Genomic DNA, 25,592 nt, shown 5'->3' with positions numbered 1-25,592 from the left:
CCTGCCGGACACGGGGCCACTCGCGGTGGTGGCCAGCGCTGTCCCCGGGGTCCCCAGCAGGAGCTGTGCTGGCTGCTCACCTGCAGGGTGTCCATGTCCCGCAGGAAGCGGAGGCTGACGGACTCCAGGGCCTCCCGGGGCCACGGCTGGAAGCAGTCGATGGTGGTGCAGCTGACCAGGGCCGGGAAGCGGCGGCTGCGGAGCCGCAGCTTGGGGCCCACGGGGGACAGGCAGAGAGCGATCTGCGGAGGGGACAGAGGGATGGACAAGGAGCAGGTGATGCCTCAGTTTCAGCTGTGATCTGTTCCAGGTTCTGCCCTGCACTGGTACCTAGCTCTGAACTCCACACAAAGTGTCAGCAAGGTCTCCTCACAGCTCAGGCACACACAACAATCCTTCTCCAGCCCCACAGCCAAGGACACCGCTGCAGCTCCAGGCCCAAAAAGTGCAACCAGCAGGGAATTGAGGAGAGCAACCTGGGAGGATGGGACTGCATCACCTGCAGCTGGAATTGCACAATTCAGCCCAAGCTGGAAATGGACCAGAACTGATCCAAGTGGGAAACTCCTGAGCCAGGGCCCATCCTGGCTGCAGCCACGGCCGGGCTCTTGCAGTGCCCAAGGTGCATCCTTGGAAGGGCTTTTAATAAATCCCTGCTTTATTCCTTTAACCCTGCCCAGCCTCTGCTCCAGGAGCCTCTCCAGGCACCACAGGGAGAGCAGGATCTGCTCCAGGAGCCTCTCCAGGCACCACAGGGAGAGCAGGACCTGCCCCTGCTGCCCTCGGGCTCCACCATCCCCTTCCCTTCCCAGGGAGGATCCCACCCCACCAGCTGAGGGACCACACGGTGTGGATGTTATAAATGAAATATAATCATTGACTTTCACATTTATGTATTAATTTTTACAAGTTACTATTGATCACAACCATTTTAATATATTAAAATTATTTCTAATATAGCACATAATTTTAATATATTTTAAATAAAGTATTTAATTAATTAGGATTTTAATATAGTACAATTTGTTATCAATTTTAACTGCTTTTTGATATGAAAAACATTTATAGTATAATCTACAAAAGTAAAATTTTATGCACTGCTGCATGCAAAATTTATAGTATATAAATATTTATATTTAAATTTAAATATATATTTACATTTATATATATATAAATATATACATATTTTTTTATTATATGTAATTTATAGTAATTTATAGTATATACTACACAATATTGTATATGCTATACTATACAATATAGTATATACTAATTTATATTATAGTATATACTGATATTACACTGATATTATATCATAATAATATTATATTATACTAATATTATATACTATATATTATATATATTAATATATTATATATTATACTAATATATAGAGTATATATACTAATACATAATATATATTATATTTTATATTATACTAATATAGTATAAACTAATTTATAGTATAAAAATACACTATTTATATAAACTGTGGATAGCTTATATAAATAGTAGTGTAATATATATAACTTCACATAATATTAAAATAAAGACTATATAATATTTAATACTTTTATTTGTTTAACTAACTCAAATAATTGTGTGAAATAACTATATTAATTCAATGTATTTGTATGCTATCTTATCTGAATGGTAAGATAACAGTGACAAAAACCAGGACACCAAGAGAAAAATTTACTGACTATCCGGTTATAAAGGTGTTAAAGTAACAGAACAGAGCCTCAAGAAAAAATAAAATATATTAATTCAATCTACAAAATGATATGCAAACAAGTCAAAAGTTAAAACCAAACAAAAACATTCCCAGAATATATAAACTCACAAGAATGTTGAAATATGTATAAACCTCCTGAATATATTTTTAACCAATATAATGAAAACAGTATATAAAAAAATTGTTTTGAGATAACCAGTGTGCTTCTGGCAGTTTGCCAAGCACCTCAGTGCTGGGCACCGTCCCTTTTATCCCTTATTAAACTCTTTAAAAATTATAATTTATTTATATGTTTATACATAAATTATTATAAAATTCATCACAATTATAAATATTTATTAATCTAATAATCATTAATTATATTGTGATAGATAAATACATTGGAAAAAATATAATATCATATAATGTAATATTGATATAATGAAATATTGATATAATGTAATATAATGTAATATAATGTAATATAATGTAATATAATGTAATATAATGTAATATAATGTAATATAATAATGATATAATGATATAGTATGATATAAGATAGTATGATATAATATAATATAATATAATATAATATAATATAATATAATATAATATAATATAATAATAATGAAGGGCTGGTTTTTGGCCTTGGTTCCCAGAAAGAACCGAGATAGGAGGGAGCCCCTGGGGCTTGGAGCTCTGGAATTTTGTTTTTCTGGCTAGGGAAAAGGTAAGGAAAAGTCCTGGAATTAGCTACCAATACAATAATAGGCCCCAAATATGTGTGTAAAGAACACAGAGAATACATAAAAGGAAAAAGGAAAAAATATAATTCATCACCAGCCCCTCGTGCTCCACCTCACCTTGAGCTGCCGGCGAACTCGCTCGATGAAAAACCTCCAGCAATTCTCCTTGGAATCCAGCAGCCCCCGGCCTCTGACTTCATTCCTCACACTGCTGATGATGTTTTCCACTTCATCATCAGGGAAGAGATCTGGGATTTCCCCTAGGAGAAGGGGGCACGTTTGGGTTTACAGGTCTGGGTGTTGCTCTAGAGGGAAGCTGCTGCCTCCCTCTTCAGGGGCTCAGGCAAGTCCCCTCCTGAGGAAAAACCCCTGCCCAGGTGCCCCTGGGCCCCAGAAGCACCAAAGGGGCACAGAAGGTAATTCTGCTGAAAAAGAAACACTCGTGAGAACAAACTTCCTTATAAAACACAAGGGAAAGGAGCGTAGAATAGAGTCAAAGTACAGAAAACCCAATTTTTTTTTAGCTCTGCAGTCTAATTAGATTACAAAAGCTCATTTCATCATTGCCCCTTTGTCTGTTCCAGAATTCCAGGTGCTACCAGGAGCAAAGCCCCACTGGAGAGGGGGAAAAGCAGAGCACGAGGGTGGTACCTGATGCCAAGAAGTCGTTGACCAGCACCAGGAACTGCTCGTCCGCCAGCTGCGCGTCGCTCAGCAGGAACACGGAGCCCACGCTCTTCAGCCCAGCCTTCAGGTACAGGTTTGCCAGGTCTGCCTGCAGGTGGGAAACCAGGAGGGCTTACACCTCCACACTGCAAAGCATGGACCAGACGTAGAAATGGGATCATTCAGAACCTTCCCAGTCTCTGGGAACATCAGCACAGCCGAGGGCTGGTGCTCGGGGCTGGGCTGGGGCGTTCTCAGGTGTGGCCAGCTCAGGGCACTGCCAGGAGAGGCCAGGTCTGGCTGCAGACACACTCCAGCAAGGCATTTGCTGCTCTCCACAGCACCACGTCGTGTCTGGGGTGTTTCAGTATCTCAGGGACACAGAATCATTTAGGTTAGAAGAGCTCTCTAAGGACATCATATCCATCATATCCATCATATCCATCATATCCATCATATCCATCATATCCATCATATCTATCATATCCATCACATCCAGCTGCTCCCACAGAGGGGCCAAGGCCACCACTAACCCATGTCCCCAAGTGCCACATCCACACTTTTAAATCCCTCCAGGGCACTTTCACCGCCTCCCTGGGCATCTGTGGCAGGGCTGGACAGCCCTTTCAGTGAAGAAATATTCCCTAATATCCACCCTGAGCCTCCCCTGGCCCAGCCTGAGGCCGTTCCCTCTCCTCCTGTCCCTGTTCCCTGGGAGCAGAGCCTGACCCCCCCGGCTGTCCCCTCCTGCCAGGGACTTGTGCAGAGCCAGAATCCCCCCTGAGCCTCCTTTTCTCCAGCCTGAGCCCCTTCCCAGCTCCCTCAGCTGCTCCCAGCTCCATCCCTGCCCTGGACACGCTCCAGCCCCTCCATGTCCTTCCTGTGCTGAGTGTCCCAGAGCTGTCCCCAGCACTGGAGGTGTCCCAGCAGTGCCAGCACAGGGGACGGGCACTGCCCTGGCCCTGCTGCCACCCCAGGGCTGGCACAGCCCAGATGGCCTTGTCCTCTCCCACCTGGGCACACCTGGGCTCACGGTCATCCTCCTCCATTCTATTTCCCAACACCCAACAAACCTTCAGGGCAAATTCTGCTCTTTATCTCCTTCCCCTCCACCTCAGCCCTTCCAAGTCCCCCACCTTGAGGTCAGGGACACCGTAGCCTTTCCTCAGAGTGATCTGGAAGACTTCCAGGGAGCTGAGGAAGGCTGCCAGGCGGGTCAGGCTCTGCTTCCCGCTGCCTCCCACACCGACCAGCAGCGCGTTCCCCCGCGGCGCCTCCAGGATGCGGTTGATGCGGCAGCTAAATTGAAGCGTACAGAACCTCTCGTTAATAAGAGCATTTTCCTATTTCTCTGCCCGCTGCTTTTCAATACATATTTTATTCGCTAAGAAATTGTTTTCTGAGCGGGATGAAGAACGTCAGTCTCGGAGATGTGGCAGAAATCAGTGCCAGCACAGGGGACAGGCGCTGCCCTGGCCCTGCTGCCACCTCACTGCTGGGGCAGCCCAGGGGCCACTGGCCTTTGTGCCCACCTGGTCACACCCTGGCTCGTGTCCTGTCACCAGCACCCCCAGGGCCTTTTCCCAAGCAGCTTTCCCTGCTCTCTGCCCCAGCCTGGAGCATTCTGCGGGGTCATTGTGCCCCAAGTGCAGGCACTTGGCCCTGTAGAATTACAAATTATTTGCCTCAGCCCACAGATCCATATTCCTACATCCTCCAGGAAACTCCACAAAACCATCTGCACAGACAAATGATGGGGACATAAAGGCAGAAAAGCCCCTTACACGTGGCACATGGCATCCTCAAACAGTACCAGGTTCATGGCAGCGTTGACGTCATTGTAGCTGTCCAAGGCTTCCACGAGGATCTGGTTCAGCTCCTCCCAGCTTGGAACTGGCCTATAGCCAGGTTCCCCAAGGCCTTTGGCAAAATGGCAATAAATATTCATGTGTTTGGCCTGCTCTAAAGTGTCTTCAACATCCTGTAAAAGAGAAGAGAATAGTATAGAATAAATAGAGGAAAACCCACTGCAGCTCCGAGCCACCTTCCAAGGGAACTACCGTGTTCCAGCCTTTTTGTGTCCACAACTTTGCATCTGCATGTCAGAAAAGGGGAAAGAGGCACAGGAGTGAAAGAGTGGGAAAGGAAAACCCCCAGTACTGATTTCTCTTCCAATAAACCCAATCTGTCCCGTTGTCATCAGAATTAGACCTCATCAGACCTCAACCCTTACATCGTAGCATTTCTTCACCATCTCCCGCTGGATTTTATCAAAAGTGTCACAATCCATTTCTTCAGCCATCCTATCCCGGTACACCCTGTTTGACTCGTGCAGGTAGAGCTTCACCAGGTCCTGGGGCTGCTTCAGGCATTCAGGGGTAGAGAACAGGAGGCCCTGTGGAGAGCACAGACAGTCAGGAAACCCAGGCTTGACCCTGAGGGACCCCAGGCCAGCACCCACCCTGCTGAGTCCCCCTTAGAGCAGCCTGCACCTGAGCCCACACCAAACCCCCCAGGGATGTGTCCTTTGTTAATCCAGAACTCCCAGAGCTGCTTCTTAATCCAGAAGGGTTTGAGTTGGAAGGGACCTTAAAGATCATCCCATCCCACCCCAGCCATGGCAGGGACACCTTCCCCTGGCCCAGGCTGCTCCAGCCCCAATGTCCAGCCTGGCCTTGGGCACTGCCAGGGATCCAGGGGCAGCCCCAGCTGCTCTGGGCACCCTGTGCCAGGGCCTGCCCACCCTCACATGAAGGAATTATTTCCCAATACCCCATCTAAACCTAATCTCTGTCAGTGGAAAGTCATTCCCCCTTGTCCTGTCACTCCATCCCTTGTCCAAAGTGCCTCTCCAGCTCTCAGAGTCCCCTCAGGCACTGGAAGGCCACAGTGAGGTCACTTCAGAGCAATCCTCAGGCTGAACAACCCCAGCTCTCCCAGCCTTTCTTCAGAGCAGAGCTGTCCCATCCCTCTGATCATCCTGGTGCCCCTCTGGACTCTCTCCAGCAGCTCCAGGTCCTTCCTGGAAGGTCCCCTGGTGCTGGGACCCCTGAGCTGGACAAGTGCTTCAGGTGAGGTCTGACAATGCAGCACAGAGGGGTAGAATCACCTCCCTCAACCTGCTGCCCAAACAGCCTGGGGATAGCTGTTCCCCATCCTTTTGGAGGTTTCTATCCATCACACCCATTTCAATCCCCCACCCAGCCTCCCCTGGCCGGGCTGGGGTCCTGCTCCCAGCAGGTGGGGCCCTGCAGAGCCAGGCAGCAGCCCAGACTTGTGGTTCTCCCATCCCAACCCCATGCCACGAGTGCTTTGTCAAGAAGGAAAAATGGTTTGGAAACGTTACTGGTGGCTATTTTTTCTTTTAATCAATTAATTCTAATTAGGTGCATTCTGCCTGCAGGAAATATCAGTTGCTGTCTGCTTAGCACAGTATGTTTACCATGAACTCCATTAAAATGCATAAAAGAATTATATTTCAAAGAGGTGTCGCCTATACTAAGCCTATTAGCAGCACACAGGGTTTTCAATGGTATGAATTAAACAGACAGCTTTTATTCCTAACATCTAATTATTTATACATTAAATATTAAATGCATTGAAAGCAATGTAAAGCAGGCCCTCTCAGCTCACTGGTCCATTGCTCAGATTGTTTGGGTTTCACATCTGTCATTACAGCTGTCAAATTATTTTATTTATTCCAGAAAAAAAAAATAAAATTTGTGAGAAAAGCTGACAACTCAAAGAGAGGAGGGAGAAACACATCAGATCTTAAACTGATTAAAACAGAATTCAGAATCACTCAATCCCTCTAAAGGGACTGAATCTAAAGTCCCCAAAAACACCAGGGACACATGGCTGTGGGTCAGTGCATCTGGGATGGAGGTGGGGCCATCATTAAAAAGAAACAAATGAAAAAGAGGATAAGAGGATGGAGAACCCCTTGAAAGGAGAATGAGGAGCATTCCTGTCACCAACCCCTGGCCCAGAGGTGGATCTGGCAGGATGTTTTCTGTTACCCCCCAACCCTGGCACATTCAGCAGATCAAATTGAAGCCTCCCACTCTCTTGATGTTTCTGTTCCCTGCCTGCACCTCTCAGAGCCCAGATGAGCTGGAAGGCAGATTTAACACAGCCCACATCTCCCGTCCGAGCTGCTGATGCTCAGCTGAGCACAACCACAGGCCTCACTCCTTCCTGACACGCTGCAGTTATTCACTTGCTCAAGGTCCTGGTCCCACATTTCCCTGACTGTCATTCCTTCAGCTCTGTCTGGCAGGCACAAGCACTGAACTTGCACGTACCCACTTTGTGAAACAGATGTTAACAAGGACAGTGACAAATTGCCAGCTGGGGGTTTAGAGCAGGCTATGGTGCTGACCCTCGCTTTGGCTGCTGAGGAATTTATCAAATTTTATTAATCAGCCTGAAACTCTGAAAGGCTCTTTGAGCAGTAACACCGGCTGCTTCAAAGCAGGAGACTGCTGGGGAAAACAGAAAAACAAAATCCCACCAAGGATGGAATACAACACTTCTGAAGCTGAACTACTTCACTTTGGTACAGTGGCTGGTAATTCAGTTTCAGTGGTAAAATCAAAGCTGGTTTGGATTGATTTATCAGCTCTTTAAATGCCATCCTGCATGCACAATGCTGAGCACCTGAGAGTGCCACCAAGCTGTCCTGGCTCTGGCAGAGCAGCTGAACCAGTCACTGCTGTCCTCTTCTCAGGACCAGCAGCCCACAGAGCACCCAGACCCTGCCCCATGCAAGAAGAGCTTCCCTGTGTGCTGAGGGGTGCCATGGACCCCCACACCCACACCAGTGGGATGGGGCTCACCAGGACAAGCCCAGCTCCATCACACCCATGGGAGCCCAGAGCTGTCTCCAGTTTGTCCTTTCTCCAGCCAGAGGACACTTCACACCCCTCAAAATTGACACCTCCTTCTGAAACTGTGCATCCCTCCCCATTGGCCAGAAGAGGCTGGAAAGTAAATAAGCTTTTGACTGATTTTTCCCCACAGTCATGGGTGATGGCTCTGGAATCCTTCCAACACCAGTCAAGAGTCAGGGAATGGCCCAAGGTCACCCCCGTAGCTCAGGGGACACCCGTGCCATGTCATTACTGAGTGGGACACTGTGTCTGCCTCAGCAAGGGCCAGAGGGACCTCAGCTGCCTGTGACATCAGGACAAACCCCATAGGACAGGAGCTGCACTTACTTGGAAGATATTGGAGAAGTCTCTGAGGTTGAAAACGTAGTGGAACTTGACAGCTGTGGGCAGGAAAGTGGCAGCCACCCTCCGATGCAGCCCCAAGGCCAGGGCAATGAGCTGCTGGGCTGATTTTTGCACAGCCTCTGAGAAATTCCCAGTGGCCAGGTGCTGCACTAAGATGGTGCTGTAGATCCTGGACAAGGCATCCTGATCAGGGTTGGAGAGAGCGAAGACACAGAAGTGACGCTGAGGAAGAGAAAGTGAGATGTGGAAAGGTCAGAGGGACGGGAAACCACCAAACCACAGCCCTTCCTGTGGCTGGACACAGCTCTGAACAATCTCATCTGGGCTCCACTTCCCACAAAAGGTTGGTCCAGATGATGCTTTGAGGTCCCTTCCAGCCCGGGATGCTCTGTGGTCTCATGACTTGTGAAGCCCACCAGAGCTATGTGCCAGCAGAGGACAGCTGGCAGGTGCCACCTTCTGCTGCCTTGACAAAGCATTTTCAGTGGCATTTCATGAGGGAAGCTCAGTCCATTGAAGAGCTGAAAGGTCTGAAGGTCCCCTGGGGAAGCTCAGGCCTGTCTCTGGTAGGAGCAGCCCCTGGGAGGTGCCACCTCCCAGAAGACCCTTTGTTGATTAGGAACTTGCAGAGGAAGAGAACATAGAATGATTAAGGTTAGAAAAGACCTCTAGAACCATCCAGTCCAACCTTTGAACAAATCCCAAACCATGCTGTGGAGTGCCACATCTACTCATTTTTGAACATATCCAGAGTTGGTGACTTCACCACTTCCCTGGGCTGAAATTTCCAATGCCTGACCACCACAAGACTTCCAAGAGCTATGGTCCAGCAGTAAATATCAGCTAGAGGATGGTAAAAATCTGCCTGTCTGAACCAGATGTTTTCCTGAGAGTGGGTGTCCAGCTGGCTGGGAACTTGTGACTTCTTCCTCCCACTGAGCAGCAAAACAAGAGGAAACACAAGGGAGAAAGGCAGCAATTCTGCTGCCTGTCCATCAGGATCTGCCTCTCCTGAAGCCTCGAGCCTGAGCAATCCACCCAAAAATCAAGGCTGTGGAGCAGGGCTTTACCTGGAGCCGGGGGTTGATGGTGAAGCTCCCCGCAGTGGGGTTCATGCAGGACACGTACTGCACGTTGCTGATCTCCTTCAGGGACAGCCTGCTCCTGTCGTACCTTGGGGCACAGCAAAAGCCACAGATGGTGACCACAGCCAGGTCACTGTCCCCTGAGTGTGTCTGTGAGCTGCCAGGACCCCGCTGGCTTCAGGGGGCCACAGAGGCTGCTGTGTGCCTGCACGTGGCCCAGCACACAGGGGGAAATCCTGGGGGGAAATCCTGCAGCTGACATTTCCATCAGCTGGTAACAAGCGCTGAGCAAAGCTCTCAGGCCAGACCCAGCACTGGCACAGAAATTGTGGGAAACCACAGGAGTGCCTCTGGTCTAGGAGTGCCCCTGGGTCACTGCTGCAGCCAGAGCAGCCCAGGGGAGCTGGAGCTGTGCTCCTGTCACTCCTCAGCACCCTGGGCTGAGCAGAGCACTGGGGCTGCGATGCCCAGAGGTGCTGCTGAGAGCAGGGCAGGGAGCCTGGAGCTGCCTGGGAGGGGACAGGTGGCACTCAGTGTCCCCTCCATATGCCATTGCTCCCAAACGTCCCACACAGCTCTCCTCTTGCCCAGCTCCCCAACACCCACAGCCCTGAATTTCTGCTTCCACCCCGCTGTGGTTGGGGAGATTTTGTTCAAGTCTGGGCACACACACAGCTGAGAATACTGGGAATGTCTCTGTCTCTGCCTTGTTTCTCCCGTGGGAGAGCTGTGAGTATTCCTGTCCCACTGCCTGTGGTATAAAACACTCCTTCCAAAACACAGCTGTTGGTTTTCCTACAGATTACCTCTGCCTGGAAAACGACTGCCTGCTGCTGCCTGACTGAAAACAGCATCAGGAGCTCCCAGCAGGGCAGTCCATGGCCTCCCTCCATGCTCAGCACCACAGGGGATGTTTGCTGGGGACATGGGGCACCCCAGGGTGCACAGTGCTCTCCTCACCCACAGCCTGCCAGCCAGCTCCAACACAGGGAAGAGGGCTCTGCATTCACCTCAAACCCTGCTCCCAGCACCAGACTGCACAAAAAGGTCTCAGCCCAGAGCCCCAGCAGCCTCATACCAGTGGCCATAGTCCAGGTGCTGCCTGAGCAGGGTGTGGGGCTGCACGGTGCCGTACGCGTCCACCTCGGGCATGTTCAGGTCGTCCATGAAGTACACCAGCCTCTTGGTGCCTGGAGGGCCGTAGTTCCTGCCAGCCTTTTTCTCCAGAGGCTTTTCCAGCACACCTGTATGGGCAGCAGTGACTGGGAATGATTGCTCAGCCCAGCCTCTGCCTGCTGGGAGCAGGCGATGCCTCAGTTTCAGCTGTGACATTCTCCAGGTTCTGCCCTGCACTGGTACCTAACTCTGAACTCCACACAAAGTGTCAGCAAGGTCTCCTCACAGCTCAGGCACACACAACAATCCTTCTCCAGCCCCACAGCCAAGGACACCGCTGCAGCTCCAGGCCCAAAAAGTGCAACCAGCAGGGAATTGAGGAGAGCAACCTGGGAGGATGGGACTGCATCACCTGCAGCTGGAATTGCACAATTCAGCCCAAGCTGGAAATGGACCAGAACTGATCCAAGTGGGAAACTCCTGAGCCAGGGCCCATCCTGGCTGCAGCCACGGCCGGGCTCTTGCAGTGCCCAAGGTGCATCCTTGGAAGGGCTTTTAATAAATCCCTGCTTTATTCCTTTAACCCTGCCCAGCCCCTGCTCCAGGAGCCTCTCCAGGCACCACAGGGAGAGCAGGATCTGCTCCAGGAGCCTCTCCAGGCACCACAGGGAGCTCCAGCCCATCCACCTGTGATGTCTGTGGCTGCTCTTGGCACAGGACACTGCTCCCAGCAGGACAGTGGCTGTTCCCAGGTCAGGGACCCTGTCTGAGGCTGGCAGGATGGTGGCTGTCCCCAGGCTGTGGCTGGAAGCCCTGAAGGGCACTTTGGGCAGATTTTTGGTCCGACTCCATCCAAATAACAAAGTTTTCAATGCCTCCTCACAAAAAACACCACAGCATACTGTGTCTGCTACAAGCCAGGTCTGCTTCAGAGCAAACACAAGCTCCTCATGCAAGATAATGCCTTTTGCATCCCTCCTGCATATTTGTTTTAACTCAGTCCTCCTGGCTGAGATTAGCCTGATCCCCAGCACAGCACACTGAGTCCCCTCCACTGCCTGTGTCCCCAGGCACAGACAGCAGTGGCCTGGCACTGGGATGGATCCAAGCAGGTGCTGGAACACAAAGCCCATGAGCTGATTTTGTGAAAGAAAGTGCAGTTTTTCCATCTTTTAGATAAAGGAAAAGGGTGGTTTTAGGGTCTGGACAACTTTCAAACAATCAGAATAAAATTACCTACAAAAATACACCAAAGAGAATCAGAGAATGGTTTGGGTTGGGAGAGACCTTAAAGTTCACCTCATCCCACCCCAGCCATGGCAGGGACACCTTCCCCTGTCCCAGGCTGCTCCAGCCCCAGTGTCCAGCCTGGCCTTGGGCACTGCCAGGGATCCAGGGACAGCCCCAGCTGCTCTGGGCACCCTGTGCCAGGGCCTCACCAACCTCACAGAGAACAATTCCTGCCCAATATCCCATCCAGCCCTGCCCTCTGGCAGTAAAAGCCATTCCCTGTGTCCTGTCCCTCCATCCCCTGTCCCAGTCCCTCTCCAGCTCTCCTGGAGCCCCTTCAGGCCCTGCAGGAGGCTCTGAGCTCTCCCTGGAGCCTGAGTCCAGAGAAGAGCAAGGAAGCTGAGCAAGGAGGGGCTGAGGGAGCTGGAAAGGGGCTCAGGCTGGAGAAAAGGAGCTCAGGGGAACTTCTGGCTCTGCACAAGTCCCTGGCAGGAGGGGACAGCCGGGGGGGTCGGCTCTGCTGCCAGGGAACAGGGACAGGAGGAGAGGGAACGGCCTCAGGCTGGGCCAGGGGAGGCTCAGGGGGGACAGCAGCAGGAATTTCCCCATGGAAAGGGAGCTCAGGCCTTGGAAATGCCCAGGGAGGTTTGGAGTGCCCATCCCTGGAGGTGTCCAAGGAATTCCTGGAGGTGGCACTCGGAGCTCTGGGCTGGGGACAAGGTGGGATTGGGCTGGATGGGCTGTGAGATCTTTTCCTGTGAGTCTCTTCACCAGATTGAACAGCCCCAAACACCTCCAAGTTCCCTGATTCCCGCCCCCAGCACTACCCAAATCTCCAGATAACCCAACAAGACTCAATTCCACCACGAGCTGTCCCATTCCCACCCAGCTTCACACACGAATAAGGGAGAACATGGAGAGAAAACTTCTCATTTGGAAGCTCTGGAAAATTCCCATTTGTTTTAGCAGGAGGCTGAGGTTATGTGTTGCTCTAGATTGTGGCATATTGGGAATATTTACAGTGCTGGAGTGATATTTAATGCAAATCACCCCACACTGCTGCACAAAATGTTTTATAGGTTATTGATTTCTTTCACTGCGGCCTGAGCAACCTTTCCTGCCTCAGGAAGGGGCAAAGCAAACAGCAGCAGCTTTTCTGGCTCCTGGGATGATTTTCCTGCCAGGGGCTTTCTTGGAGCCCATCCTCACTGCCAGGTGCTCCCAGCCCCCTGGAGATGGAGGCAGAATTTGTTTTCCTGGCAGAGTTTGGGGTTATCACCAGTCCTGTGAGCAGCAGCATGGCGAGGAGCAGTCCTGTGTAATTAGGGACAACTGGGAGTTTTGATAACAATTTTGTGCATATGCACACTCCAGCCATTCCTTATCAAGGGCAAAAGTTATTAGGGAAAATTTATATTCTGGCTTTTTTTTTAAGACCACAAATCTTTTAAAACCCCATTTGTTTCCTGCTTGGGTGCCCTGCAGACAGCCTGGTTACCCACTAAGAATTCAGCTGTTTTCTTGTCACAGACACTTCTGCACAAAGCCATGAATTGTGCTCAGAAAAATGATAAATTTTTCCTCAGTGGAGTCTCTCTCCCCCTTCACTAAAACCACAATATTTGAAATTTCTGGTAGCAAGTCAAATTAAGTGTTTCAAATAAGCATTTAATTTAAATTTAATTAGGCCTTAATTAACATATAAAATCAGCCCTTTTTGAGGTTAAACAAGGATGCAGGAGATTCATCATAGTGAAATGCAATTACTGGGGATGAAGTGACATGTTTGTGGAAGTTGCATTTTAATTCAAAGCCTATCCCACAATAATCCTGAAAGGTCTCTGCTCTGGGCTCCTGACATCCCCATCAGCCCCTCAAACACTCACTGCACACCAGACTTGGCAAGTGTGGCTCCTCTCACCCTGATGGCCAAGGGGGAAGCAATACCCAACCCAAACCAACCCAACATTTATTGTCATTTTCTCCAGGCAGATGTGGAGTGGGAAGGTGGGGAATGAGGGCAGGGGTAGCTGATGGAGGAGCAGGGGTCCAGGAGGCCATGGAGCAGCACCCCAGAGATCCAGGCTGCACAGGAGGTGGGATTTGGTCACAATACACCAAAGAGAATCCCCAAACTGTGCCCAGGCTTGGGCACAGAGAGCTTGCCTCCTTTTAACCCCTTTTGCACATGAAAATCTGTAAGCTACAGGTCCACAGAGATTGTTTGAACCACATCCCTGAAGAGTGCAGCTCTGCACCTTAAAAATCTCTGTCCCAACAGGCACCTTGGCTAAGAACTCCTGGCTTTCAGGTTGGCTCTTTCCAAAGTAAATAAAAACTAAAATCCCAAACTGCTTTGGATTCACATTTTACAAATCTAAAGAGGCACCTGCTGGGGAAGGAAAAACAGCAGCCAGCTGACAAACTCTACAAAAAGGGACAAATTAACTATAAAATGAGCAGTGGGGAAGGATGCCAAGCAGCATAAATCACACTTGCCTGCGATGAAGACGTGCTGGGCTCTGCAGAGGAAGGAAGGGGAGGGCTCAGCCCGGAGCTCAGAGCAACAGGGACAGCCTGTACCTGCCCCACACCTGCACACACTCACCTGGGCAGGTGGGGAGCACCAGGGTCCCCCCAGGCAGCTCAGCCCCCTCCCCAACCCAGGGCACTTCCCACTCCAGGAGGAAAAGGAGAAAGGGAGGTTGCAGCCATCACGCTGCCCTTGGCTGTGAGAGTGGCCAGAAGGGGAGGTTTTACCCATTTTCTTCTTGAAGGACAAGTAACCCAAATAATTTGCTGAGTGTAGAGGCACCAGCAAGCCCAGAAACCTTCCAAGCCTGCCCCAGAGAGCAGATGTGGCCCCACAGCACGGCCCCAGAGCATGGGTCCCTTCCAACTCAGAATTTTCTGGGATTTCAGGACATTTAGGTTAAATCCAGCTGCATAAAGGAAACCGTGTGGTTTACAGTGACTCACAGTTGTAATTCAACTCAAACCAGATTGCTTTGTTACTGGTTAATAAATACATGTGAAATGATTTTATCTCTTGTTGGACACCATTCCAAAATGAGACACCTTTCAAGAATTTCCTGCTTTTTCTTCATCTCTGAAGAGACTACACAGCAAAACTGACTCTACCTCAGTCTCAAACTTGATATTTCACTGATGTTTCAAAATCCTCATGGCAATATTCTTATGGACTTTCCTGGGGCCAGAAATTCCTTTGGGGTCTGAGCCCCCCAGGTCAGCAAGCTCTGTGCCCCTGGGGAGGGGCTGGGACCTGCTCCATGGACAGGTTGGGCTGTGGCACGGTAGGACAGCCCCAGGAACCAGCCCTGCCTTCCATATCCCTTAGCACCATCCTCACTGCTAATTGGGATGCAATTCCCATCACCGCACCCTGAGGACAGCTTGGATCCTCTCCAAGAAACCCATCTCATTCTTCCATTGCAGCACGTTAAAGACACCCTTCATGTCAGAGACAAGCCACGAAAACCACAGCAGATTGAAGCCTGGCCTTTGGCACAGCCCCAAACAGGGGGATAAGAATGCAAATCTTCAGGTTGGAAAATATCTCCACAAAAACCAGTGCTCTGCTGAGCAGAGAGTTTCACTGTGGGATTGTCAGTGTGCCCACAACAACACAAGCAATTCACCCATGAGTCTTCCCTTGAGCTTCCCAGTGCACATCCCGCTCCAAACCCCAATGGATGCCCCAGGAATGTCACAGAATCACACAGAGTCACTATATCACTGAATCACAGAATCACACAGAATCACTAAATCACAGAATCACACAGAGTCACAGAACCACACAGAATCACAAAATCACAGAATCACACAGAATGGCAGAAGGACAGAACCACACAAAATCACACAGAATGACACACAGTCACAGAATGACAGAGTCACACAGAGTCCCAGAATTAACCCAGCTGGAAAAGACCTTTGAGATCACCGTGACCTGTGACCCAACACCTCCTCATCAGCCAAACCCGGCACTCAGTGCCACATCCAGGCTTTCCTTAAACACCTCCAGGGATGGTCACTCCCCCGCCTCCCTGGGCAGCCCATTCCAATGCCCAAACAGCCTTTCTGGGAAGAGATTCCCGATTTCCAGCCTGGAGCTCCCCTGGCACGTTTGAAGAGCTTACCTTGCAGCACGGCAGAGGTGGTGTAGTAGTTGAAGGGGACCTTCTTGACGAGGAAGAGGTCGGTGTCCAGCGAGCAGAGCGTGTCCCCCAGCAGCACGGACTTGCCGGTGCCAGCAGTGCCCACCAGCAGTACGGGGCGCCGGCGCTGCAGCAGCCGGCCCACCAGGAACCGCAGGCGAATCGTCTCGGCCGTGGGCACCAGGCAGGCCTGGGGGGCACAGCAGCCACCTCAGCACCCCCAACCTCGATGCTGATGCCTTATGTTTTCTGATTTTAGATTTTTCAGCCTCTGTACTGCGTTAGGGTGTGACTCTGAACTCCACACAGAGCGTTGGTAAGGTCTCTTCGCATTTTGATCAGATAAAACAATCCTTCCAGGCCTGAGAGCCAAGGACACCCTCTGCCTCAGGCCCCAAAAAGCACAAACAAAAGTGAATTGGGAGAATGTGACTTCATTACCTGAAGCTGGAATTGGAGGATTAACCCCTGATTGCAAATTGACCAAACTTATTTCTACCTGAAAAACCCGTGACCATCATCCAGCTTGGGTGCAGCCCCTGGGAGGCTTTGACTGCCCAAAGTGAATTTATTGAAGGTCTTTAATAAATACCCACTTTATTCTCTTAATCTTGTCCAGCCTCTGTTCTAAGTAGCCATTCCAAGGCATCAATGCTATGATGATGTTTCTCCTTTCCTTTTTATGACCTTTTATGTGTTCTCAGTATTCCTGCAATTCTTTAAGCCTGTCCTTAGCATAGTCCTGGATTCTGCTTGGCAAGAAGACCAAACATCCCAAAAGCCTCACAGGTGGAGGCCAGAAAGCTTTATGTTGTCTTGAGAAGCCAGGGTTTTCTCCAGAACATATCTTACAAACTAGGATTAAACCCATCTGGGGTGAATAGTTTAAAATAAAAAGATGTCATGCCATCCATTGGAAATCTTTGTAAGAAATGCTGATTTGCAAGGTCTATAAAATTGTATATGTGGTATACCAAGGGTGTGCATTTCAACATATTCCACCTTGACAAATTGTTGCACCTTAAAGATCCTTATTAAATACCAAGGTAAAAATCCTTTTATATCCCTTAACTGTGTCTGACAATTGTAGGATGAAGAAAAGGCATCACTACCACTCCTGGTATCACAGCCACCTCCTGTGAGAGCCAGGAGTGAGTCAGGTGAGCCCAGCTTCCAGGCTGCACTGGGGAAGGAATGATCTGCTGCTGCCAGCTATTAAATGAAATTAAATGAAAGTAAATGAAAGACTAAAATCCATCTTTCCAGCTGAACCCCTGGGAGCAGCATCTGGACCCCTCCACAAAATTACACCTTGCTAAAACAGTGATGTTTTTTACAAGTCATCTGCTCACTGTGGCACTTCTGAAAAAAAACAGAGAGGTGCAACTGGCAACCACAATTCACTACCTGAGGAACTTTTTTCTTGGCCCAAACATAAAGCCATCTCTATTTGCAGCCATGGAGAAAGACAACAATGGAGTCTCTGAGGCTTTGTCCCTGCTCTGTCTCACCACTTCTCCCTGGGCACAGCAGCTCCCTGCCCCTGCTGAACATCACTCATGTTTGGAAGATGGATGGAGGTTGTGCTGCTACAGTCAAAGCACAGCAAAAAAGATGGGCAATTGAGCTGTATCCCATAAAGAATTCCATCAGTGCCTGACCTTTCACTGAAACACCCACATTCACTCAGTAAAGCACAGGAGCTCCCCCAGCCCAGCAGCCTGCAGGGGTCACCTACCTGCAGTGGCACCTCTGGATCAAATTCAAACTGGGGAAGAAGTTTAGACCAAGGCTCAAACTTCTTTGTTTCTGGATCAACATAAAAGTCAAAGACTGTGCCCTGAGAGGGAAACTTGATTGTCTTGAATTCTGTCACCCACCACTTGCTGAACTCCACTCTGTAGTCCACGAGCTGCAGGACAAAAGGAGGAAAAAACAGGCAAATCTGGAGAAATTCATTAGAGATGGAGAATGTTATTTATCCCTGTCTACCAGAGTGGGATTAGTCCTTAAATATATTCCACAGCTTAACAATCTTATCCTTTTTCTTATTATTAAGTCTAATTTTTCACTTTCTTAATTTTTTCTCATCACTCCTATTTATTCCCCTAAATAATTCATCCTCTGTGTTGATCACTCCTAGTATGTCTGAGATTAGACAGATGGATCAATTTGAAAAAGAGAAATACGTGCCTATGACTAAACAGACACTTGATTGATTTTTGGTGCCTACTTCTTCCAACAGACAAGGACACCACATCCATCTCCATCCGTGGCCATGGGTAGTCAGAGCATGCATACCAAATCTCTTCCTCATAAATCACACTGCCCTGCAAACACTTGGCTGTTGGTTTCTGGCCTCTTTTCAAGCAGGAGCAGCAGGACTGCAGACCCCAGTTCAGCAAAGAATGGGAGAGGCACTGATGCCATGGAGCCCAGCTCCTGCTTTCCTGCTTTTCCCCCCTGTCTCTCCATGCATCAGGATTTTCAAGCATCTGAAATTTTTTGGGAGCTGGGGTGACAGTTTTTGCTTTAGACACTGAGTCAGGATTTGCAAAATGTGCTTAGTCCCCTTCCCTGCCTCAGGTTCCCTCTGTGAAACTGGGCCAGGCACTGTCTGAACCCTTCCCACGCAGAGCACAGGGACCGCAGCCCTCACTCAGCCCTGGGCAGAAACGGGGGGGAAGGAGGGGGAAAGTGCTGCTAAAAAGATGTCTGGGAGAGAGCAGATGCATCACTGAGCCAGTTCTAGCAGCACAGTTTGCTCCTGGGACATCTCTATTAGGTGTCTCCTCCCCACAGCCACCCCAAGGGCTTTCGGGGCCAGGTGGGACCATGGAGAGCTCAGCCTCCCTCGGGAAACCCAGCTTTGAACTGTGTCCTCTGCCAAGCTCCCCGAGCCACCACACATCAAAAGACCAGAGGACTTGAAAAACGCATTATTAGCATCCAAGATTCTGCAGTCTCGTGCTACCCAGAGAGGCAGAATGACTGTAATCTCCTTTCTCCTGTTGTCACAACTCCTCAGCCTGGCAGCAGAAGAGGGATGTGCAGCGCTGCTAAAAGCTTTCTCACAGTGGTGCCTCGCCCTGCTCACAGTGCTGGGAGGGGCTGAGCCCTCAAGTGGAGCGGTCCCAGCCCCAGCTCTATTGCCAGAATGGTGTCGAGCTCAAACTGCTTCCTTAACAAAAACCCCATATGGATTTCTGCTAATTTCAGAGCCTGGAAATGGCAAATCTATCATCTGTTTTTATAGAGGGGCTCTGCTCCCCACCAACAAACGCCAAGCAGTGGGAAGCCTTCCAGCCTGTTTCTCCTGACATTTCGACAGCAAAAGGTCACCAGGAAGGGCACCTTCAGCAGGGAGCAATAAACAGCTTTTATATTGGATCATTTTTCATCAGGCTCCCCCTTGCTCGGACGCTGTGTGCTCACGCTCTCCTCCCTGACATTTACAGAGCAGCACAGGCAGCAACGCCCAGAACCCTCCCAGCAGGATGCTGAGCCTGCTCCCAGCTCCTCCTGCCACACACCCAGCTGTGCCAAGGCCCTGCCACGCCAGGACTGACAGCCATGGCACGGGAATGCCACGTCCAAGCACCAGCTGCACCCCAGCCAGACTGAGGGGCTGAAGTTCCTGCCCAGCTTGTGCTGCTGGGTGAGGGCCAGCCCGGCTCCCTGGGCTTGAAAGTCACCCTGACACAAGCCAGGCTGTTGTTTTCCCAGCTGGCACACAGGGAATGGAGGGTTAAGTTCTCCACAAGGACCACAAAAGCTGGTCTTGCTCTCCACAGCCTTGAGGTGGTGGCACCAAGGGAGCACCAGGCTGAGCTTGGCCGTTCTCCAGTGTTGCCCCCTGGATAATGAGGCCTTTCACAAAAGGGGTCGTTTAGTTTGGGTTTCCAGGTCAAACAGCATCACTGGCACAGCTTTAGGGAAAGCAGAAGAAAGTAGGAGGAAAAACAAACGGCAATAAAAGCTCTCCTGAAAGATGCTGATGTGGCACCTCCCTTCTTACCTGGTCCTGGAACATGGACCCACCGAAGGCCCAGACAGCAGCAAAGACAAAGTAAAGTTCATAAAGCTCCTTGGGACAGTCAGGAGGTGTGTTGTCCTCCGTCAGGAGGCATTCCAGGAGGTAACACAGCATCTGAACCATGCTCTGCTCAGGAATGGGAATAATCTTCTTAAATCTGAGGGATAGAAATGGAAAACATAATTGGGAAATATAACTGGGTGAAGCAGCAGGGTTGCTCCCAGCCCAGGAAAGCAAGGCAGGAATGCTTTGCCAGAATATCAGCATTTTCCTTGGCAGCAGTGGGTGTCTCATTCCCTGGAAAAGCACTAAGAACACCCATCCTCTGCCTGGCCCCGCTGGCACTGGCACACACACACGTAATAACAACAATCAGAAGTTTCAGGCATTTAAAAACTTTGATCCTCCTGAAAGAAATAAAATGGAGGAGTTGCTAAAGGCAATGATTTCCTGGGAACGCGAGGAGTTCAAAAGCGGTCAAATAGAGGAGTAATAAAATAAAACCTTTCATCTTGCCATTTTACATTCGTTTAAGCTACACTTACAGAATTCCAAACTAATATTGTAGCAGCACTGAAGTCCTCCATAAAGTAATTAGAGCTATTTGAAAGGTTGGTTCTACAATTTCTGAATTAAGCAAGCTACCAAAGTACTCAGCTCGGGGATGGTGCAGCTAATCCTGGGGATTTCATGGTCTGACAATTGTTCAGCAGAGAGAGCTGGAGATGCTCAATGGGCTTTGCTGCCAACAGCTTTAAAGTTTGGGCACCCAGAGAGCAGCTCCCCAGCAAGATTCCCAACTCCCAGTCCCAAGGAGCAAGGCTTGCACTCAAGCAGCTCCTCCTGACACCTCCTCCTTGGGACTGATGGTGCCCACGTTCAGATGTTCACTGAATTTTCTTTATTTTTTCTATTTTTTTTAATGAAATTGCAGGTATGGGGAGCAAGCAGAGGATGGGGAATTACACAATCATAAACTAGTTTGGTTTGGAAAGGAACTTTTAAAAATCCTCTATTCCCACCTCTGCCATGGCAGGGACATCTCCCACTGTCCCTGGATGCTCCAAGCCTGGGATGCACTGCCAGGGATCCAGGGGCAGCCCCAGCTGCTCTGGGCACCCTGTGCCAGGGCCTCCCACCCTCACAGCCAAGAATTCTTCCTAATACTTCATCTAAATTTCCCCATGTTCAGTTTAAGAGCATCACTCCTTGCCTTGTTTTTCACACTCAGTGGTCAGAGTCCAGCCATGGGACACCCCCAGGCTGGATGCTCACACAGAGGGACTCAGCTGTGCTCAAATGCTTCAGGAAAGAAATCCAAGAGAGAACTTCCCATGGAGTAATCCCACCCTCAAACACCAGCTTCCCCCTCATCCCCAAGGGGCAGGAAAAGATGTGGGGAGAGGACAGAAGATGATCTGCTCTGCATCTCCCACACTTTCTTTCTGCAGTGTTCTGAAATCTTCTCTACTCACCCAAAACTTGTGTACTGAATTCGGGTCTGACCTGACACACCAGGAGAGGCTTTCCCTTTAGGATCTCCTGGATTTATTCTCCAAGAGATACAGAACTGACACAAGCACAGGAACCATCAAATCAATATCCAAGGAGAACCAGATCAGACCAGCCAAGGATGGGCAGGAGCATTAGCTGCCTGCTCACCCCAGTTTCCTGGAGCTGAAGCCAATGGCACTCGGGGCTCCTGGGGACAAGGAGGCCACTGGGCAGCCCTGGAGCAGAGCTGGTGTGGAACGTGGGGAGTGACTGCCTGTCCTCACCAGGGGACACAGCCTGCAGTGGTACCTGGCTCTCAGGGTGTCCAGGCACACGGGCAGGTACTTGTCAAACAGAATGGTCAGGTTGGCTCTCTCAGACTGCACCTCCCGCCCGTCAATCCAGCTGCTCACGGGGGGATTCCAGCCCAGATCCGAGGGGTTGAGGTACAGGATCCCTTGAGGCGCAGGAGAAGAGAGAAGAGTAAGGACACAGCACAGGCTCTCCCTTTTTCCACCAGAAACCTCCAGCTGAAACTGAAACCCAGTCAAGTATACCTGGTCCCTCATCACCTGCCCCCTCCTCCTGCCCCCTCCGAGGAGATGTAACTCAGGACACCAGCACACCTCTCATGACCTGCCCCAAATTTACAACATGGTGTTCCCTGAGCCCTGTTATTACTCTGGGCCCCAGACACCAGGGGACACCTCCATTCCCTGTTCCCATTCCCTGCTGCAAAAGATCAGGAGTTCTTTGGGGTAGAGGCTGCTCTCTCCTCAGCAGCCCCACACAGAGCTGTGCAGGGCTGTTCTCTCAGCAGAGCTGCAGCCAGGACCCCACAGCAGCAATAGGAACACTCCAAGTACACCCCCAAGGGGATGACACACCCCACGTGGACTCAGGATCCTCAGTGAGCCTCAGGAACACACCCTGCACGCCACAGGCAGCTGTGTTCCCAGCTCCAAAGGGACCAAGAGCAGACAGGGAACAGCCCAGTGGCCCCTGCTGCGAGGGGCAGGACTCACCTGCCCGGGACACGGTGGCCGGGGTGGCCGTGCGCAGGTGGCTGATCTCAAACAGCAGCCTCATGGTGGGGTTCAGAGGGATCCTCTCGTTGCTGGCCAGGGTCAGCACCTGCATGTGCAGACAGACAGACAGACAGACAGCCTAAAGCTCTGCCAGGGGCAGGAATGAAGAGCACTGCTGAGCTCAGCTGCCCAGCCCAGCGCCTTGAGGCACAGCAGCAAAGGGCTGCAGCCCCAGCAGTGCCCAGCAGGACACGGGGGGGTTCTGCCCCTCTGCCACATTCAGACCCCACCTGCAGAGCTGCCCCAGCCTGGCCCAGCACAGGCAGGAGCTGGAGCTGCTGGGGAGAGCCCAGAGGAGACTCCAGGATGAACAGAAGAATGGAGCAGCTCTGTTAGTTTAGAGAAAACTGGGGTTGCTCAGCCTGAAGAAGGGTCTGGGGTGACCTTACTGTGGCCTTTTGGTACCTGAAGGGGCTTCAGGAGAGCGACTTTGGACAAGGGCCTGGAGTGACAGGACACAAGGAATGGCTAACCCACTGCCAGAGGGCAGGGATAGTTGGGATATTGGGCAGGAATTGTTCCCTGGGAGGGTGGGAAGGGCTGGCACAGGGTGCCCAGAGGAGCTGTGGCTGCTCCTGGATCCCTGGCAGTGCCCAAGGGACAGGTCTTAGAGCAGCCTGGGATGGTGGAAGGTGTCCCTGCCCATGGCAGGGGGTGGGATGGGATGAGCTTTAAGATCACTTCCATCCCAAACCACTCTGTGATGCCATGACATGATTTCTGAGAGTCATGGAATGGTCCTTCTCTCTCCCACAACCCAGAATCCAAAGCACTCCCTCAGGGTGGGGAAAAGGCACAGAATTCTGTCCCTACCCTACTTCTAAAGGGCCTAAAGTTATGATCAGGACATTTGTGGTTACTCATGAGCACGACTCTCCAGAAAAGGGAAATTCCAATGAAAACAAGCTCCAAGTTATTTCCCTCATGCACCATTGCCTTTATGCAATATGGTTTGCTGTGTCTGAAGAAACACAGCTGCATTATTCCAGGAGATGTTATTACAATCTGCATTTCTCCCAGGCTGAATCACACCTGACAAGGAATACCTGTTTCTTTACCTTACATCCATTACCTTATTATCATCCATCACAGTGTTAAGAGATTCAATCCACATTGGATCAATATCTCCATCTAGTACCATCCACTTGGGACCATCATGTGAGATGTTGGCCAGCTCTCTCATGATTGATGAAAACAGTCCTGGGAGGGTGACACGAATATGTTGATGAACAATGAAGTTGTTACCTGCTCTACCAGATTTTTCCAGCAATTTCCTAAAATTAATGCTTTCCCCTTAAACATTCATAGTTCTTTGCATCTGGACATAAATAATATTATATAATGATATCTGCTTTGAAGGAAAATAAAACCATATTATCAGAGTTATTGTCACTGAGAATAACTGTGGGCCTATATGAGTTACATTCCCACTGAAAACCATAAGACACAAGAGAAATGAAGGGCAGACAGTGAGAGAAAAACCCCACAAACTACACAGAGAAAACCATCTGAATACACCTTGGAAATTCTTAGGTTTGTTTTTTTTCCTGTGGCTTGAAGTATATCAGGAAAATCAAGATGCTTTAAACACTGGGTCATGGCTTTAGTGAGACTGAGGGGAGAACAAGCCCAGACTGACATTGAGTGACAGAAGGAAATGTCAGTAAAATCAAGGAGACAGAGAATATACAGAGTCTCAGGGGGAGTAAATAATGAATGCTAAGAAGAGCGAGAAGCTGGGAACAGAGCAGAAGAACTGCAGGGCAAACAAGAGCTCCACAAAACCATCACTCTCCTCCACACGAGGAAATACCTAGGGAAAGGCTGGTCTGCATGAAGGAGCACCAGGCAGACATTAAAAACAGCCTCTCTTCTGGTGAATTGTGCCAGGCACGCTCTCTGTTTCTCCAGGACCAGTTATTCCCTCGGGATCCACGTCAGGAACCGCCCATGGCATTGCATGACCGAAACAAAACTTGTGCACAGGAAATTCAGAACAGCTCAGCCCCACAGCTACGAGCTGGGGTCAGAGAACACCTCCCTGGCTCTGCCTGGGCTCCATTCCTCAGCTGGGCACAGCCTGGCAGCCTCTCCAGCACTGCCAGCACAGCAGCAGCTCCTGCCTGAGAGCATCACACCCCAGGCTGGAGGGAAATGCCCCTCTCCAGCCTCAGGCATCCACACCACACTTGGGTCTTGGGACTTGAAAGAAGAGTTTGGTTCTACAAATAGCACTTTTGGGATGCCCTTGTGGGACCTTTTTCCACCTAACATGTACAAACTTTCCAGCTGCTGGCAGTGAAATGAGTGACAGGATGAACTTGGGAAGAGGAAAAGGAGGAGCTGATCCATTAAGGGGACACATCCTCTCTTGTCAGGCTGTGCTGAAAATGGCCTGGCTGCTCTGTGTCATCAAGAAATAACATTTTCAGGAATGGTTAATGCAGAAAATATCTGCCTTGAGCCATCAGAGAGGAGTTTTCTCTTGAAACATTAGAGGATTGAGAAGCCTGGACAGCCACCTGCCAATGTCCCTCCTGCTGTCCAGTGCCACCCACAGTCCCTGCTCCACAATCCCCACTGTGCAGCTCTCTCTGCAGGGTGCTGCCTACATCCCACACTTCCCTCTGTCACTTTGATTTAGGGTGCCCAATCACAATTAAAAAGGAATTAAGCCTGGCACTGGAGTGGAGCAGGGGACAGGAGGGGTGGTGGCAGAGCAGGGGAGGTGGTGGCAGCTCCTCTCCTGGAGACCTCTGGTCGAGGATGATTTATGGAGCTGTCCTCCCTCACCTCCCCCTCAGCTCCCAGAACACAGGGAATCAAAGCTGCCTTTCTGGATTAGTCACAACCCAACGTTTTCACTCCACATCTCTGTAATCTTTCAGCAGGTTTTAAATGCTCATTTCATCCTCCTCAGGAGCAATCAGGATCAACAGCCTGGCAAACACGGTGTGCTAGAGATCAGGCAGGGATATTTAGTGGAAAAACACCTCTCAAAGGCT

The 25,592-nt window shown here is 50.1% G+C and overlaps 1 protein-coding gene across 1 annotated transcript in view; it reads right to left on the bottom strand.

Moving 5' to 3' along the window:
* DNAH9 (dynein axonemal heavy chain 9) overlaps window positions 1–25,592 on the bottom strand; it is a 150,357-nt gene that overhangs the window by 87,885 nt on the left and 36,880 nt on the right. The window contains exons 33-47 of the mRNA XM_088065604.1: window positions 23,660–23,787; window positions 22,525–22,633; window positions 21,809–21,956; window positions 19,988–20,162; window positions 17,708–17,881; window positions 15,952–16,159; window positions 10,527–10,692; window positions 9,434–9,536; window positions 8,346–8,585; window positions 5,360–5,521; window positions 4,911–5,107; window positions 4,263–4,425; window positions 3,112–3,235; window positions 2,578–2,720; window positions 81–242 (exon numbers count right to left, since the gene is read on the bottom strand). Coding sequence (XP_087921730.1) covers window positions 81–242; window positions 2,578–2,720; window positions 3,112–3,235; window positions 4,263–4,425; window positions 4,911–5,107; window positions 5,360–5,521; window positions 8,346–8,585; window positions 9,434–9,536; window positions 10,527–10,692; window positions 15,952–16,159; window positions 17,708–17,881; window positions 19,988–20,162; window positions 21,809–21,956; window positions 22,525–22,633; window positions 23,660–23,787 — 2,402 coding nt within the window. The remainder of the gene's footprint in view (window positions 1–80; window positions 243–2,577; window positions 2,721–3,111; window positions 3,236–4,262; window positions 4,426–4,910; window positions 5,108–5,359; window positions 5,522–8,345; window positions 8,586–9,433; window positions 9,537–10,526; window positions 10,693–15,951; window positions 16,160–17,707; window positions 17,882–19,987; window positions 20,163–21,808; window positions 21,957–22,524; window positions 22,634–23,659; window positions 23,788–25,592) is intronic.

The sequence above is a fragment of the Pseudopodoces humilis genome, chromosome 21 (assembly GCF_049639895.1).
Source record: "Pseudopodoces humilis isolate 2021_Gansu_Grassland_sample_001 chromosome 21, ASM4963989v1, whole genome shotgun sequence".
NCBI lineage: Eukaryota > Metazoa > Chordata > Aves > Passeriformes > Paridae > Pseudopodoces > Pseudopodoces humilis.
This window is presented reverse-complemented; position numbering and strand designations above follow the sequence as displayed.